Source organism: Astyanax mexicanus, chromosome 8, assembly GCF_023375975.1.
Source record: "Astyanax mexicanus isolate ESR-SI-001 chromosome 8, AstMex3_surface, whole genome shotgun sequence".
In the NCBI taxonomy this organism is placed as follows: Eukaryota; Metazoa; Chordata; class Actinopteri; order Characiformes; family Acestrorhamphidae; genus Astyanax; species Astyanax mexicanus.
The window spans coordinates 31878011-31897493 of record NC_064415.1 but is presented as its reverse complement, the minus strand read 5'-3'; the positions used below and the strand labels follow the sequence as shown (position 1 = coordinate 31897493).

The window sequence follows — 19483 nt, the reverse complement described above, 5'->3', positions numbered from 1 at the left end:
GGAGGCTCACCCTCCCCATGTCTCTCAGTTTCTGAGAGCTACACATGGGTTAAAAGTCAAAGTCCTATTTTCCATGCCTCTCAGTTCTAGAGGCCTGGAGATGGGTTCAGTACTAAAAGAACCTGCTTTCCTATGTCTCTTGGTTTTTGAGTCTGGCAAATAAGTTCAAAGTCAATGCTCTCAGGGTTTTAGAGGAGTACCAAAGAAGGATGCTTACTCTTTTGAGGTTTTCAAAGTTGGTCCAAAGTTGCAGGTGCTCTGTTCTTATTATGCTCAAGGTTTTAAAGGGCTTGAAGGCTCAGGTTCTCTCACTTTGGCTCATCAGATGAAAGTTGGAGGTTTGTAAGGGTTCATAAATCCCAAAGTGTGTGTGCTTATTGTGTCTTAATTCTACTCCCAAACAAACAAAATATACTTTCCACCATGTGATAGTGATATTTAACTCTCTGGGGTCTAAGGACATTTTCTTGATTTTTTTAAATATCTTCTTAAGATATGTATGTGTCAAGTATCTTTTAAAAGATACAATTTTAACATGTTAAGTCCCTAATGACACATCATAAGTGAATCATGGGACAGTGTGTGCAAATGTATACTTACCTGACTTTAATTACATAATTCAGGGGTGCTGGGTTAGTGCTTCAGATAAAACTAGCTTTTTAAAAGTGTATATTTTTGCTTTAGTAAGGTTTTCTTTCAACAAATTTTACAAAATTCAAATGCTTTAATATGAGGCTTTACAATCCATACAACTTTCTTTCACATGATTTCTAGAACTTTAAGAGCCACTAAATCTTAAACCAAATATTGTTTTCATTAATAGCTGAAATGTTCTTTTGAAGTAATACAAAAAAACATACCATTCCTGCTTAAATTTTATAAACATTTCTATTTTTCATCGCTTCTATTGTGGTCACTTTCACCTCTGCAGCGCCCTCTCAGGTACAATTGTGATATAGGCATGGGTGATGTTTCTGTGTACTTTGGTACGCAGACAAATCACAATATGCAGATTAGTAAATCAATAATACCACCCCCCTGATGATGCCCAACCATCTGCACCTCAGCGCTGTCAGAGGCACACTGCTGCTGCAGCTCAGCCAATCAGCACCCCCTCCTGCCCTGCCTCTAAACCCATCCATCACCCAGTGCCCCTCCAAAACTACCCCTCCAATTTTCTAGCCTCTTTCAAATTTGAGCTGAGGGTGGAGTCAGCAAAAAGCTGGGGATTTAGTTAACTTCTATGAGAAAGGAACAAAAAAACTTTGCTTGCTAATTGAGGAGAACAATTTTATTTATTTATTTATATATTTAATTTATTTATTTATTCTACAGTGTGTTCTTATTCAACACTGCAGATGTTGCATTACTCCAGATAGCATTAGATGCTTTTATCTGTACTAAACAGTAAACTCACATATTCAGAGGATCAGACTTTTATATAGATTGTTTTCAATATACAGTGCATTAAAGCCCCACTAGGTAGGATTTCCTTGATTTTTTATTTTTTTAAAGAAGTAAAACTTGAAACTCACTGCAGCGCTGCATTGAGGTGTAATAGGAAGAATAGCGGTGCTCTCGTGTCTGTGCTGGGGTCCTCTGAGCTCAAACCAGACTCTGTAAGTTTTCCAAGGCGGCCGCGACCAACGCTTGCGAGAACTGCGACCTGCTTTCCGACCTTTAGTTCTAACAGTTCTACAAGGACTACTGGTTCATTCTTTACAAACTAACATACAGACACTCTGGCAGAAGCTGGAAAGAGACCGAATATGTCTGTGAAAGCCAGAAAACGAGAAAGAGAAACTAATCCGCCTGGAACATTTATTACACTCTACAACTGTAGGGGGAGCCCACGAGCACAAAATCTCAGCTTTAATACATACATTTATTAAATGAATATTTCTTGTGAAATAGGTACAATGAATGTACTTTCAGATATAATGTTAAAATGTTTTTTTCTAATGACGGATCTTTACATGTGAGTACACAGGCTGATCATCGCTGTTCTTTGTTCTGTTTCTTCTTGAGGAGGGAGGCTGAGTAAAGCTGAGCGCTGCGTAATTTACATCTTCAGTCTGTCAGACACCACAACAAAAAACATGTAACATGTTAAACATAACGAGAAATCTAAAAATTAAATGAAGAAAATAACTGAAATTATATACTCCTAATAACCTCAATATTTCTACATATTATTTAATACAATCTTTATAGTTATTGGAGCCACAAATAAAGTCATAGAGACCATGTTTCTGTAGTTTTAATAATAATAATAAAAAAACATGAAATAATCACCTTGTGTACTTGAGCTTGACCTTCAGCAACATCTTTAATGTAAATACATAAAAAAGCATGCAGTTTGTATTGTCACAAAAATGTGTAATTATTCATAAACATTATAAACATTAGTCTGAGGTGTAAAGCCTACCTGTCTGATGACTGTTGCGTAACTTTCTGCACAAAAATAAAATCACAGCCAGGGAGAGGATGTTTGTTGCTGCTAAAACAATAATCATTGGGTCCAAAAATATGTTCTCTATAAAATAAAAAGGCAAATAATATTGATTCATTATTAAATAGAAATCTGTAACATGTATGTAAACACATAGTGGTATGAAAAAGGTTTGGCACCCCTTATAATTTTCTTATCTCAGTCTGTGCTCTCGTCCTCCTTAACTCAAAATCTTTTAATAAACAGTGCTAATGGAACTGTGGTAAATCGCAATAATACACTCAAGGTTTGTGCTATAAAGTGTAATATTGGCACTGCTGTGCTACGGTCATAGGCACGAGGCTACTCCGTTATAGCACTCCCTCTTGTGTATTTTTGCTTAAGTATAAATAAAATATGCATTGAGTAAAAAAGATTAAAATATATATGCTTCATTAAGGGCTGGGCGATATGGAAAAAAAAAACATATCACAATATAGTTTTCCATATCAGCCAATATCGATATGTATCATGACATAAATCAAATCGCTTTCTGTTACACTTAAAGGTTTGTTTTTACTCATATGTGACAGAATAAGGGAGTTTTGGCCAAAATCACTAGCAGGCTCAGAGCCTTGTGGACAGACACTGGGATGTCCACATCTTGCCAGGTGGGCACAAGGTGCTCAGACAGCTTTTAAATTAATTTAAAAAAAGTCATTATTCAAAAGTCAAAAAGCCATTATACAATTTTAAAAAGTCATTATCAGTTAAAGATTTTGAGGTCCGGAACCCCCCCACATGTTTGGCCCTTAAAACAAGTACAAAGGGGACAAATATATAAACTAAAAAAAAAATCAGACCCTTTACATTATTTGTCTGTTTAATATAAATTGCAACAGCACTTGGATTTTTTTAATAAAATTATATTTAATCAAAGGATTATTTCCCTCCCTGAATCCAGGCAACTACATAAATCAAAATACAAGAGTATATCACAGTATTCATTTTGACAGGTGAATTTGATATAGTTTTAGTCTTATTCTTTTGACTAAAATGAATAATAGTTTTAGTTACATTTTAGTCTATCGGATAGTATTAGTTTTAGTCGATGAAAACAAACATTTTAATTCAGTTTTAGTCTAATAAATTTTGGTCATATAAAAAGTATTTACTGATTTTCTATTTTCTATTTGTTTTTATTTTGAGATTATTTACTGCTAATGTTTATTAAAATAATAGCCTTTAAGATTTGTTGCATTTAAATTATGCTAACATTTAAATATTTTAAAGCAAGTGACCTGTAATGGAGGTGCGGTGAATAAAGTCAAGTTTCTGAAATGATCCACTTCTACTGCAATACAGATTTATACTAACATTACTGGCTTTCAGTAGACTTGACTTACATTACTCTTAATAAGTGTATTTAAAACTCATCCAGTTCAGTAACAGCAATGTTTGGCTCCGTTTAAATACAGCTACAGATTATATAATCTTCTGTATTTAGTAAAATATCCAGCACAACAGACTCTCTATCTGTTAAAAACTAAAAACACAAAGTAATCACTGTATAAACAGAGACAGAAAATAATTAAGCCCTCAGGGTTTTCTAACAGAAACCGTGAGGGTTAGGAAAAAAGACGGAAAGAGCTGCTTTTTTGTGTGTTTATATACTGACCCATCACTTGTGCTAAAGTTACTGTTAATTTATACGTAAAGTGGATTAAAACGGCTAACGTGTGTTAGCCTTTAGTTTATTAGAATGTAAAAAGCAGTGAAGGCTGTATGAATTGTGTCTCGCGGCGTTAGAAAGAGGGATGTTTGTGTCTAATATAAGTAAAACACCTTAGCTAATGATGACAGTTTGCACAGATCCCTTTTACACTGAACCGGAGACGTATCAGACAAGCTAACCTAACCTAGCAGACGAGCTAACAGAGCAGAGTTACCTGCCTTCAGAAATCTGAACAAGCATACCTCTCTAAATATCTCGGGGAAGAGACGAATGCCACATATTTACAGTTGAGTTTTCCACGGTAGCGCAGCTGAACTTATCCTATAAATGATGTTTATCCAGTAGGGAAGGAGCCGCTGTGTGGATCAGCGTTGTGAGGATCAGAGAGAGGGGATCTGGGGTTATGGGGGAGGGGAGGGGTTGTACTCGGATGAGCATGCACTTCATGCGTGCTGCCTGATCGCGTGCTGCACCTGTTCACAGCGCTACTTAAACAGGAAATAGAAAATAAAGTTTATCGAATCCTATCGCCCCGGCTTATCATAGTTATCGAGGAAAATATATATTGCGATAAATATCGATATTGTTTTATCGCCCAGCACTAGCTTCATTACACTTAATATAGTGCTGCAAACAAAAAAAATAAAGCAATTTTTTAAAGTAATTGTACTCCTCACGGTAAAAAAAATAGAAAAATAATAATACATTAATATTGTACAGATTAAATTTCTTTAACCTTTTACTGTGTGGTAAAAATTAAAAGAAATTTGAATGAGTAATCTTACGAAAGCTAATTTGTTAATCTATGTATTTATTTACAGAAATAAATTGTTATGTTTGTTCTTACCTGCAAAGTCCAGTTTGGTTCCATTCCCAAAGAAGATGTGTCCACATGCAGCTACAGCACAGTAGTAAGTTCCAGCATCAGAGAGGCTGAGGTTGTTCTTGGGGAGTTTGTAGATACAGCTCTGTGTAGGAGAAACAGTCTCAGAGCTTTTCTTACACTGATCACTCCTGTTTCCATGAGTGAAGATGATTCCTGGATCAGATTCTCCTGATCCGTGTCTGAACCAGTACACACTGTGATCTCCTGCAGAGTTATCTGTGAGTATTGAACACTGCAGAGTTGTATCTCCTCCCAGTTGAACTGGATCTGATACAGGAGGCTGGAGAACAGTGTAGAGACTTGATGGTGCATCTAATGAGAAAAATATACATAATTTTGTCATTATTGAGATGTAGAGTTTTAATGTAGAAGATTTTTGGTTTAGAAATTGATAATAAATTATTGTACCTACCTTTGAGGACTAAAACTGTGCAGTGGAATAGAGCTACATCTAAATAATAAGCAATAACGCAGTAGTACGTAGCTGAATCAGATTGTTCTGCGTTTGAGATTTTCAGGTTAAAACTGTTTTTTTCTCGAACTGCATTAAAGCGGCCGCTCTTATCAAATCCGTTGAGGTATAAAACTTGTACAGTTTGATAAGCCGAGGCTACGAGTAGAGGATTCTCTCCTGGAGTCTGTTTGAGCCATGCAGTCGTTGGCGCATAAACAGATGAAAACGAGCAATTCAGACTAATCGTTTCTCCACGCTGAACGTACTTCAGACCATTTGGACAGAGCATAGTGTTCTTTGTAGTTCCTCCTGAAAAAAAAAATTATTCAACATAATCAAAACAATAAACTATTACTGTCACACAAAGATCTTATGTCACCATTTTCCACATCATGACCTAATTTGAATTTGGCAGTTATTATTGAATTATATTACAATAAATTGCATTAAAAGTGAAAAAAAGATTTTTTTCCTTTCTGTAAAGTTAATTGACATTTCCTATTTTTAGCATGACATTGGCAATAAAAAACTTTAAAACAACAGTACATAATGTTGTAGATGATAAAGCAAGCCCAGGTATTAGTTTATAATAATAATAATAATAATAATAATAATAATAATAATAATAATAATAATAATAATAATAATAAATATTATTATTATTATTTATTTGTTTTTTTTTTAGATTAGACATTGGGAATAAACAAAACTAATACAAAAACACACAATATTTTAGATAACCAAGTGAGCACAAATAATCCAATCATATTCAATCATAATTCTATTGTTCTTACACAAAGAACATGAATCTTCAATTTCCACTTTAGTACATTGAATTTAGCAGTTATTTTATTATCCTATATCACAATGAGTTCCATTAAAAGTGAAAAAATGTCTTTTTTGTAGTTAGCTTGAGATTTGTTTTTATATTTTAGTGGGAAATTGGCAATGAACACAACTTTAATAATAATAATAAAAAAAAAACTTTAAAACTAATACTAACAAAACAGTACCTACTATTGCATATAACAAAACAAGCACAGTTATAAGTGATATTAGTATTATTAGTAGTATTATTTTATTACAAAACTACAAAAACTAGCACATATAATAAATAAGACAACTTTAACAATACTAAAAAACTTTAAAACGTAAACAGTACCTAATATTGTAGATAACAAAACGAGCACATACAATCCAACCATAGCCAAACGCTTCCTATGAAAATAAGAAACAAAAATCAGTAATTCAGTAAAAACTTTCCCCACATTTTATCAGTAATACACACAAATGAAAGTCTAATGAAGTTCAGTGAAAATAAGTTTATTCTCTGAGTGTACTTACAGTTCTTGAAGTTCTTGGGCAAAAGTTCTCTCTCAAAAAACTTCTCCAGGAGTGCTTTTATATTTCTATGCTTAAAGCAGATTGGCTGCCATAGCAGGAAGTTCAAGAGGGCCTCCTCCAATCACATCAATGCACATAAATTTAGAACCTAATATGCAGATTTGAGCGTGGACATGATTTGGACAAAGCAGTGAGATAATAAAAATAAGAGAATCAACATTTTAGTTTATTGTCATATTTATATGGTTTTACATGCAGATAATAATGTAAAAATTTATGTTCTATTGATCTGTGCATGTTCATTACTAAAGTCACACAAAGACAGCACATTAAGGTATGAGCATACCTTATCATAAACCCGGAATGATTCTACATTTTATAAATAATTAATTATGCCATGTTAACATAATTATGTATTTTTAATTTGTAAGGACGCACCAACTATCCATGCAACTTGAAAAGGCTGCAACCACACCTCATGCCACCAAAAGTGAAACCTGAATGCTTGAAAATGCTTGATCTACATTTAGCCCTTGCCCAAATGTTTAATTTAGAAAAATGTTTTTTATTTTGATGCATCTCTATAATTCTTTTAAACATTTTGTCCTTGAATTGTAACATCATACTTCTTACATCTACAAAACTATGTGTAGAAAACCTATTTACTGGAAAACTCTGAAACTTTTCCATTCTTTTACTTTATTTATAAAACACGTGCACTACATCCCATATAAGATGTTTACCAGAGTGTAGACGTCTCACACACTGCAGTTACGAGTGAACTAGTGACTACTGAAACTTTCAGCCACATCAAAAGAGGATGCTTACCTGGTAATGCTGCATCAACAGCACTTCGAAAAATAAAAAAAATAAAGAGGTAGTGGCTGGCTTTACATGTGTCGGAGTACACTGTAAACCCATACATTGTTTGAACTGAAATGATTTAAGTCTGTTTTATATAAAATTGGATATTTCTAAACAATACTCAACTATTTTGAGTTAGTTGAACATTTGTGGCACATATAAACATTCAAACTGAGATCTTTGAGTAAAACCAACTTATAATAACTGAGTTTAGTCTGTTGCCATTAACAGCTTCTTTTCCATTGGCTTCTGTTACAATCTATTTGCATACTGGGTTACAACAGTTACAACAGTTTCTGACACTCACCATCAGTGTGTAGTGATTCCCCCTGGGATACCTTAGAAATAAATCAACTTCCCCTTTAGGTGGGAAAACTTGATGTTTTAATTTATGCTAACTCAAGTTTTCACTTTTTTTCATTGTGTTAAAAAAGTTAAGTAAACTCAACTTATATGATCTTACAGTATAACAAAAATAAAAGTAATAAAAATAACCTTTAGTTGTAATAACTTGATGTTCTAAGTTATGCTAACTTTAGTTTTCATTACCCCTTACTTAACTTTTTTAAGGCAACCAGTTTCCTCAAATTTAAGGAAAATTCAAGGAAAAGTTGAGTAAACTCAACTTTTCCGGTCTTACATTATAACAAAGATAAAAAAGTTAAATCAACTTCCCCTTTAGTTGTAATAACTTGATGTTCTAAGTTATGCTAACTTAAGTAAAGTAAATTCAACTTATCCGGGCTAACAGTGTAGGCACGTGCTATCTAGTCTATACCCTACTGATGTTGGGGGCATTGCAAAGGATGTGGGTGGGGTAATCAGATTTGGATCAAAATTGGGTGAATTAAATAAAAAAGTGCTTGAACAAACCTTTAACATTTTGTCAGAAAATGAACTTTAAACTGAACTTTAAAACGTCTCAGGAAAAACAAAGGACTAAATATCAGAAAAGCAAGAGGCCCTATATATATATATATATACTATATATCCTTCTTTTTTTAATGAGACACAACAAAACCACATGCCATGAAACTTAAAGAGTCCAATAAAACAGTTCTTCTTTCTACAGAAGACCAGATCTTTCACTTTGTGCAGAAAAATACTGCAGTTATTCTATTAGTCTGATGTGACCCTTGGTTCATTTCTATGCTGTCGTCTTGCTGATGCAGCAGCGCCACCACAAGGCATTAATAATAATCACAATAAATTAATGAGAACAGCTAGCAGCTTCGCAAGACTCACAATCAGAAGTTAATGGAGCTCAATAAATAACTAACTCGTTATTCCAAGTGAAATGTTGTAGTATTTGAAACTAGAACATATATTTAAATATAAAATCTCTAAAAACTGTTCATCAGTAACTCAGCAGTAGTAATTTGCATATACGGTTCTATATTTATACCCATTTAGGTGATTGGGTGGAGCCCAGCGATACTTCCTCTTAAGAAGGCCAATCAGCTTTCAGTATAGTTATAAATGGCTTTGGTAGAACTTGTGTAGAAACAGTACACATATTACCAGCATTGTGAGAGGTTACTTTCGCTCTTCTAAATCTGTAAGTAAGATCAAATGATAAACTTGTATCTGAAAAATATATAGGATTGAACTGTTAATATATACTTTTGTGTATATAATTGACCAATTTTACTCTCTCTGTTTTTTTTATTTCCTTTAGACAATGAATTCATTATCCTTCAGTACTCTCAGGGTTTAAGAGGAGTGCCAAAGAAGGACGCTTACTCTTTTGAGGTTTTCAAAGTTGGTCCAAAGTTGAAGCTGCTCTGTCCTTATTATGCTGAAGGTTTTAAAGGGCTTGAAGGGTCATGTTCTCTCACTTTGGCTCATCAGCTGGAAGTTGGAGGTTTGTCCCGAAGTGAGTGTGCTTGTTTTGTCTTAATTGTAGAATGAACTAAATGCTCTATAAACATTAAAAGTCCCAAACAAACAAAATTTAATTTCCACCATGTGGTAGTGATATTTAACTCTCTGGGGTCTAAGGAACCCCATATCTTCTTAAGATATGTATGTGTCAAGTATCTTTTAAAATGTTTTAACATGTTAAGTTCCTAATGACACATCATAAGTGCATCATGGGACAGTGTGTGTGAATGTGTAATCACCTGACCTTATTTACATAATTCAGGGGTGCTGGGTTAGTACTTGAGACAAAACTAGCTTTTTAAAAGTGTATTTTTTGTTTTTGTAAGGTTTTGTTCCAGCAATTTTTAGAAAATTCAAATGCATTCCATTCCATATAACTTTCTTTGACATGATTTTGAAACTTTAAACAGACACTAAACCCTAAACCATATATATTTTTTCATTAATGGCTGAAATGTTCTTTTGAGGTAATACCAAAACATACCAGTCCTGCTTAAATTTTTATAATCATTTCCTAACCTTTAAAAAAATGCTTTTATTGTGGTCATTTCCGCCTCTGCAGCGCCCTCTCAGGTTTAACTGTGCTATAGGCGAGGACTCAGACACTCACAATATGCAAATCAGTCAATCAATAATACCACCCACCTGCTGACAACCAACCATCTGTGCAATTAGAGGCACACTGCTGCTGCTGCTGCTGCAGCTCAACCAATCAATTCTCCCTAATTTCTTGCCTCTAAACCCAAACATCACCAAGTGCCCCTCCCAAACTACCCCTCCCATTTCCTAGCCTCTTTCAAATTTGAGCTGAGGGTGGAGTCAGCAAAAAGCTTGCTTGCTAATTGAGGAAAACAATTTTGTTTTATTTATTTATTTATTTATTTTACAGTGTGTTCTCATTCAACACTGCAGGTGTTGCATTACTCCAGATAGCGTTAGATGGCCCGCTGGCTTATGTTTGATACATTTTAAGTTTTCCATACATAATATCATGACAAAAACATGCAAATAAAAATAACAAAACATTTTTAACATTCTGAAATAATAAAATACCATGTGAAGCTAAATGAAGGAAAATTAAATTAAACACAATGTTTTTATCTTTACTAAACAGTAAACTGACATTCAGAGAGTCAGGCTTTTATATAGATAGTTTTCAATATACAGGACATTAATACATACATATATTAAATGAATATTTCTCGTGAAATAGGTACAATGAATGTACTTTCAAATGTAATTTTAAAACATTTTTTTGTTTCTATTGACGGATCTTTACGTGTGAGTACACAGACTGATCATCGTTGTTCTTTGTTCTGCTTCTTCTTGAGGAGGGACGCTGATTAAAGCTGAGAGCTGCGTAGTTCACATCTCCAGTTTCTTCAGTCTGTCCGACACCACAACAAAAAACATGTAACATGTTAAACATTGTGAGAGGTACAATTCTACACTCTAAAGAGTAATTCTAATGGCCTTTAGCCAATGCTTAAATAAATATCCTGTCATTTAAAAAAAAGAAAGAAAAAGTTGATAATTGATATGAATTTGGCAGGAATTTTATTTATATTTATTGTTTTTTTGAGTTGTAGTGACATAAAAAAAAATGGATGTGTTGTTTCAACACACTTTCCTGACTAATCCAGACTAAATATATTCCATTAAACACTAAAATACAAAATTAATTGTATGGCAACTTAATTATCTGTATTGGACAAATTAATTTTCTCATCCATTTGAATTCTCCCGCCCACTTGGACATGTTGGAGTTCACTCATATCACACAAAGGTATAGAGAGGCTCCACCAGACACCAGTTTTAAGTATGTGAATGATGAGCTGTGTGACAAAAGTATTGAATAAAGTTGATCATACTGTTGAATTTTGACATTGTTTGACTTTATTAAGACAACTTCAGCAAAACTGATAAAACTGGGGCGAAAGAGAAGATTGAGAAAATATATTATATGAGCAATCAAGATAATAAATCAATTTTTGGTAATAATAGGCTACACTTAAAAAAACTAAATTTAAAATAGTTCTTCTTAAGGTGATTTTTAAGTCAACTGAACAAGAAATATTGAATTGCCCTATAAACTATAGCAAACTAGTTGCCTCAACTAACATTATTAATTTTCTTGTTAAAAGTTGGCCTAAATAAATCATTTGTTGCTAAATTTAAATATTGTTTTTGAACTCTAGCCGAGGCCGAGCCAACTACTCTGCTCTACTGCACATGCTCAGATTTACTCTTTAGTTAAACGGGGTCTACTGAGCAATTCTGCAGGGCTTTTCACCTGATGTTGGTCAGCATGGGCGTGGTAGTGGGGGGAAAAGTGGACCTGACTACCCAGGGCCCGAGTAGGGAGAGGGGCCCATGAAAACCCTGATTTTTTGCTAACGTTCCTTGTGTACTGGCATGGATAGGGGCCCACTGACATTAAGACTGTGCAGGGCCCAGAATGTGCTGCTACACCCCTGTTGGTCAGGCTATTTGCATCATGGGCGTGTCCTCCAACCTCTTCCTCACCATCAGTCTGTAGACATTCCCTACAGGCTGCCTTTCTTGGAATACATATGTATAATGTAATATGGAACTGCCTGCTTTCAGTGTTGAAGTCAATAAAAACAAGTTACTATGTTTTGTGTTTAGATTTCAGCCCTTAATTATTTTCATTGCACTCAATATATGCATGTTGTAGATGTTTTTATAGCCAAACATTGTTTTCTAAAGGAAATAAACAATGACCTCAAAGTTAAGCACAATTAACACGCTCTTAACATGATAAGGTAGCCCGGGGGAATCACTACACACTGATGGTGAGTGTCAGAAAATGAGGAACACACCCAGTATGCAAATATATTGTGCCAGAAGCCAATGGAAAAGAAGCTGTTAATGGCAACAGACTAAACTCAGTTATTATAATTTTGTTTAACACTGTAAAAAACAAAACTTAAAATTGTTCTGCTTAATCTGATTTTTAAGTCAGCTGAATGAGAAATATTGAATTGCACCCTAAAATATAGCAAACTAATCACCACAACTTACTTTATTTACTTTCTTGTTAAAAGTTGGTCCAAATAAATAATCTGTGTTGGGAAAAGTTACTTATTGTAGTTAACCCTAGTCGAGGCCATGCCAACTACTCTGCACATGCTCAGTTTGACCCTTTATTTGATTGGGGTCTATGGAGCAATGTTAATCACACTATTTGCATATTGGGCGTGTCCTTACACCTCTCACTCACCATCAGTGTGTAAGCATTCTCCACAAGCTGCCTTCTCTTTGAAATTGCATATGTGTTATGTAATAGTAACTGCCTGGTCTCAGTGTTGAAGCTCGTAAGAGCAGGTTGCTATATTCTGTGTTGCCAAGTCAGTCTGGTTATATTTGCATTAATTGCAGTAGTTTTACATAACTGACAATAAGGTGGATATGTGACGGTCATAAATTCCAATTTCCCAGTTGCTATGTTAAATTAACTAAAGTATAGCGTTGCACCCACTAAATGATTTTGATTCATGTAAAACATTTTATTGGTGTAACTTATTTTTTTGTTGGTCCTAAAGGATGGTCAGCAAAACTTGCAATACACATTTTGTAGAATTATATCAGGCTAGCAAAAGACACAAATTACATTTTTAAGTTGGTGAGATTTAATATTTAAAGTTTTAATACATATGATCTGGGCTAAAGATTTCTGGTTGGCACAACTGGATGTTTTTTTTTTTTTTTTCAAAACTTAAAAGACTGAGTTGGTCTCATAACTCAAAAATGTAGTGCAGTAAGTTGCCTTAATATTTTGAGTTTTCTTAACTTTTTTTTTTTTTTTTTACAGTGAACTTTACATTTAAATGAATATGTGCCCACAAATGTTAACTAACTCGAAATAGTTGAGTAATGTTTAGAAATATCCAATTTTATGTAAAACAGACTTAATTAATTTGAGTTCAAACAACTTATGGGTTTACAATGTTCCCTATTGGTTCTTCTCATCATTTATCAACTGAAATTAATTATGTCCACAGTGGCTAAAATATGGCTTTATGAAAATATATTGTATTTCTTTACATATATAACAATTGTAGAACCAGCAGTCCTCTTATGGACAAGCTCCTGATAAAAAAAAACCTGTTTAAAACAGCAAAACAATGTCTATACAATTTTAAACACGGTAACAAGACATACAAGTATAACTTCAGAATAATTTGAGTTAAAAAAAAACGTAAACAAAACAGAAAAATGGAAAATAAATTACCTGATTTACTTGAACTGTCTGGTTTTCGGCAGAATCTTTAACAAGAGATGTCATGTCATATTAATATTTTTTTCAACCAATAAAAACACACTATTAAATCATATTTAATATAGTAGTAAAAATATGTTAAACATACCTTTCAGATGACTTTTGTGTAATTTTCTGCACATAAACAAAAGCGCTGCCATAAATATGATGTTTAAGGTTCCTAAAACAATGACAGTTGGGTTCAGAGCACCACTCTCTGAAATAGAAAATAAGACATATATTATTATTATTGTGCCTATTTTGTTTTGTTAATTTTTTTAGTCCCCTTTTTTATGTTGCATCAGGGCAACATTATGCAATTTTATAACAAGGCAATCATAGCAAGCAGCGCTTCTTCTTTTTTGATGGATATATCAAGTCCTCAAAAAGTAGGAATTAAACAAATAACAACAAATAAAACATGTTTGGTTAACCCTCTGTGGCATGAAGTTGCATTCAGGCAACAAAACACTGTTTTTAATTATTACATTGTGCTTTCAGTTCAATTCAGTTGTGGCTATTTGGTTTTCATTTTCTCACTTAAACAGTGTTATTTAATGTATTTTTTATGTTGCCTCAGGGCAACATTTTGCAACATTTGTAATATAAAAAGGCAGTCACGGCAAGCAGTGGTGCCTATTTTTTTTTATGTATATATCAACAGGGATCCACAAGCCCTCAGAAAGTAGGAATTAAAAATTAAAAATAAGTTGATTTGAATTAACTAATCAATATTTTTGGTTAACTCTCTATAGAATGGTGTTGCTTTCAGGCAACAAAGGACTTTAATGATTATTGCATTGTTTTTCCTTTCATTTTAATTAAATTCAATTGTGGCTATTTTGTTTTAATTTTCTTACAAAAGCGGTTTTGTTTTTTCTTTTAGAATGCTGGCTCAGGGCAACATCATGAAATTACATAACAAAGCAATCATGGCAAGTAGCCGTTCTTATTTTTTGAAGGATATATCAACAAGGATCCTCAAGCTCTCAAAAATTAGCAATTAAAAATTACAACAAGCTGATTTGCATTATTTAATCGACATTTTTGTTTAATCCTCTTTGAACTGGTGTTGCTTTTAGGCAACAAATCACTTTGTTGATTGTTGCGTTTTGATTTAATTCAATTGTGGCTAGTTTGTTTTCATTTTATTACTAAAACAGTTTTTTTTATGTCGCCTCGGGGCAACATTATTCAACATTAGTTACATAACAAGACAAAAAGTTTTTATTTTTTGATGTATATATTAACCGAAATCGGCAAGCTCTCAAAAAGTGGCTCTTATTGCATTATTGCATTATTTAATCAACTTTTTTAACTTAACCCTCTATGGAATGGTTTTGCTTTCAGGCAACAAAACACGTTTTTATCATGAGACTGTCCTTTTTGTCTATTTTGTTATAATTTTCTAACTAAAACTTTTTTTTCCCTCAGGGAAACATTATGTAGTTACATGACAAGCAGTTGTTCTCATTTTTTGAAAGATATATCAACAGTGATTATTAAGCTTTCAGAAAGTAGGTTAAAATATTATAATCTTAAAAATACCTTTTCAACAAATATGAAAATAAATAATTATAGATTGAATAAAAATTAAATACTAATTAAGGTAAACCTCTAAATCCAAGAGCTAAGAATAGATAAATAGCTACACGCCAACAGTTAATACGCATTAATAATAGAAAATTTATAAACATCTATATTGTTAGTGTTATTTTTTATCATTTCATAAAAAGGAAAAAAAAATACTTCTGTTTGTGGAATATATTCTAAGATTATTCTATTGCACTGAGACGGACTCAAGAGGTGGATCTTACCTCCAGTAAAGTCCAGTTTAGTTCCATCTCCAAAGAAGATGTGTCCACATGCAGCTACAGCACAGTAGTAAGTTCCAGCATCAGAGAGGCTGAGGTTGTTCTTGGGGAGTTTGTAGATACAGCTCTGTGTAGGAGAAACAGTCTCAGAGCTTTTCTTACACTGATCACTCCTGTTTCCATGAGTGAAGATGATTCCTGGATCAGATTCTCCTGATCCGTGTCTGAACCAGTACACACTGTGATCTCCTGCAGAGTTATCTGTGAGTATTGAACACTGCAGAGTTGTATCTCCTCCCAGTTGGACTGGATCTGATACGGGAGGCTGGAGAACAGTGTAGAGACTTGAAGGTGCGTCTGTGTAAGAAAATATTATGTTAGATTAGTAAATAGTAGGCTATAAAATGCATGGCAATTTCTAAAAACAGATATTAGTAGATATTATTCACCTCTGAGAACTAAAACTGTGCAGTCTGATAATACCATTTCTGTATAATATGAGACTGCACAGATATACGTAGCTGAATCTGATGCTTCTGCATGTCGGATATTCAGAGTAAAATTTCCTTTTTCTGTTGACGCATTAAAGCGTCCACTCTTATTAAAATTATTATGATATGTTGTAGCAGACTTATAACTAGAAGCGATTTGAAGAGTTTTTTCTCCTGGAATTTGTTTAAACCATGAAATCATTGTTGCATCAAATTGTTTAAATGAACAATACAGACTAATATCTTCCCCTTTCTGAATGAACTTCAGCCCATCTGGGTAGACAATGTTACTCTTTGAAGTTCCACCTAAAAAAAATAATAAATTGCATTAGAGAATGAAGTAAGGCAAGTATGTTTAAAAAAAGCAAACCAAAACTGAATAAAAATACAAAAAAAAAAAAAAAGATAATAAAATGAACACGGTACCTAATGCTGTTAAGACCAGGATTAGTGCACATAATCGAATCATTGCCTGAGGAAAAAAATAAAATGTTAAGTTTAATATTCATAGTTTCAACTGTACAAACCAGTTCTATATTTTTAGACACACACACATATATATATATATAAGTATTGCTCTGTAAAAGCATTATTCGATGCTTATGAATGAGAAGGTACCCTTTAAATAAAGAGTAACATTTTATTTGAATGGTAATTACATAGAGGATTAATAACACATACACAAAGATTGTTAAAAGTATTTATAAATCAGTAGTTACATATTTAGAAATAGATAATGCCAGTAATCGCAACATTACATGAAAAGGCTTATGAATTTAAGCAGTGTTGATAATAGGTTGATATATTGGAAAACTCTTTTTTAAATGTATTATTAATCTTATTTATATGTAGGAAATATTGTTTTAAACACTATTATTTTAAGTACTATACACCCACGTCCCCTCTTTTAAACCACATCTCCACATCTATGACATATTGTGTTTATATATCTATGACATATTGTGTGTATATATATATATATATATATATATATATATATATATATATATATATATATATATATATATATATATATATATATATAAGACACAGTGCTGTGGTTATGTTAGCTGATTTAAATGGTCAGTTACAGTTTTGAAACACTAATATTTCATGATAAGCTAATATGTGTACAGTACTCTCTGCTTCTTTAAAAGTTCTACAAAAGCCAACAATATACATTTCTGAAATGCTAAAAGAAACAAAACAATGCTTAATGCTGTTAAGACCAGATTCAAACTCAACAAACACAAACTAATTATATCTAAATACAAAGAAATATGTACACAAATATATAGACAAAAGAATAAAGTTTATCATTTCAGCTCACTTACAGTTGTAGCAGTGCAATAGTAACCTCTCCAGATGAAGGTAATAACTACCTCTCTCCCTCTGTAAACTTGTACAAGAGTCATTTCTTTACTGTGATAAAAGCTGATTGGCTCCCTTTACAGGAAGTTGGGCTGGACCCTAGCCACTCACATCAAAGGGCGTAAATATAGAATCTAATATGCAAATCACTACTGCTGAGTTTGATTACCTAATTCAATGTGTTGTATTCTATATAATACCCTCATGTTTCAATACTTTTATACATTTAAACAAGTGTATTAGTACTGAAATAAATGATAATAGAAACATAAATAAATGTGAACTACAGAGGCCCAGCAATTATGGTGGCAGAACACTAGACATATGTTTACAATAACTTTTGCTCTATTGTTGATTTATGTTTAATGTATATACTGTATATTTTGATGGCAGTTGGCAGGAAATATTTACAATATCACTACACAGAGGACTGAGCCAATTGCTTAAAATTGCATTTTGCATATTGTCGCTGTCCAATGAAAAACAAGTATCTCCAATAAATCTTTTAAATTGAAACTTTTACAGGAGGAGACAATATCTTCTTACCTTTCATTGAAATTCACTTTAAAAAGCATATATTTCAGGTTATTTTGGATAATTTTTTATTGGTCCATTAATCAAGAAATTTGACACAGTGTAAAGGAGAAATGTTGTGTTTAATTATGTAGTAAACTAAAAAACGACAAAAACTGAAGAAAAAAAAACAGCGATAATATGCACTCTAAGGAAATTTACAAAATTGTTCAGAATTTTTTCTATGATGTTGCTGACAGTGAATCCAGAACGTAAGTCAAGTGAAGCTTCTGGCTTTTCTCATCAGTCTTTTGTGATTATTGTGGTACTAATAATGCCTTGTGGTGGCGCTGCTCACCCAGCAACCCTTGCCCTCAGCAGGGTAATAGAATAAGTATATAATTTTTTTTTGCACAAAAGGAACTTTTCCTCCGTTCACTGATAAAAATATACGTTCCTTGAATAACTTTTAGCATGGAGCTAAATTAGTGCCATAACTACACAAATAAAGAAAATGTATTCTGTAAATATTATACTACTTGCAAACAAACACAACACATTTTACAAATAAAAAACGCGACTATCTAACAAACACGGTGTGTTTTACAAACACAAAACCTAATGGTTGTACATGATTTTCAAACATTACCGTGTCATGATTCACAAACACGCATCGCCTATTGGAAAATCCCATAGAGGGTTACATATATATTGACAACCATCAGGTTTTGTGTTTGTAAAACACACCTTGTGTGTTAGATAGTCACGTTTTGCATTTGTAAAACATGTTATATTTTTTTGTTAAGAGCATTGTATTAAAAAAAACAGCTGTGTATTTATTTGAAGGTTACATATATATTTACAACCATCAGTTTTTGTGTTTTGCAATTGTAAAACAAGCTATATTTGTTTGTTAAAAGCAATGTATTAGAAAACAGCGGTGTATTTATTTGAAGGTTATATATATATTTACAACCATCCGGTTTTGTGTTTGTAAAACATGTTGTGTTTGTTTGCAAGTAGCATAATACTTACAGAATATATTTTCTTATAATATTTGCAGAATAAATTTTCTTTATCTGCGTAGTTTTGGCACTAATTTAGCTCTATATTTTAGAGGTTCTTCAAAACTGTGGAGGAACACCTTAACTTACAATGCTTCAAGCAACCTTCAGTAAACATTCTTCTTGCAAAATGTTTCATTTTTCTTGCAAAAAAAAAAAAACTCAAATCCAAAAACGCAAAAAAAAAAAATCAAGAATATTACATTTTTAATATTATAAAAAATGCACAAAGGCCTTTCCTGTTTAGAACAGTAGTCCTCAACTGGTCTCAACCCAGGATCCACATTATATAAATATATAAAATATATATAAATATGTGCATGTAATGTGAATTTAAGAGCATTTTTTAA

At 32.8% G+C, this 19483-nt stretch overlaps 1 protein-coding gene across 2 annotated transcripts in view; it reads right to left on the bottom strand.

Annotated features, from left to right (window-relative positions):
* The window catches only part of LOC111196841 (uncharacterized), a 60406-nt gene extending 43922 nt beyond the window's left edge, over positions 1-16484 (bottom strand). Inside the window, exons 1-5 of one of the 2 annotated variants that reach the window (XM_022686229.2) lie at positions 16144-16484; positions 15698-16051; positions 13990-14097; positions 13854-13888; positions 10661-10985 (exon numbers count right to left, since the gene is read on the bottom strand). In XM_022686229.2, the coding sequence (XP_022541950.2) occupies positions 10860-10985; positions 13854-13888; positions 13990-14097; positions 15698-16051; positions 16144-16387 (867 nt within the window). In that variant the 5' untranslated portion in view covers positions 16388-16484 and the 3' untranslated portion in view covers positions 10661-10859. Of the gene's footprint in view, positions 1-10660; positions 10986-13853; positions 13889-13989; positions 14098-15697; positions 16052-16143 lie in introns of those variants that run through there. The other variant, XM_049482945.1, reaches the window with a different exon arrangement.
* Positions 16485-19483: the final 2999 nt, after the last annotated feature.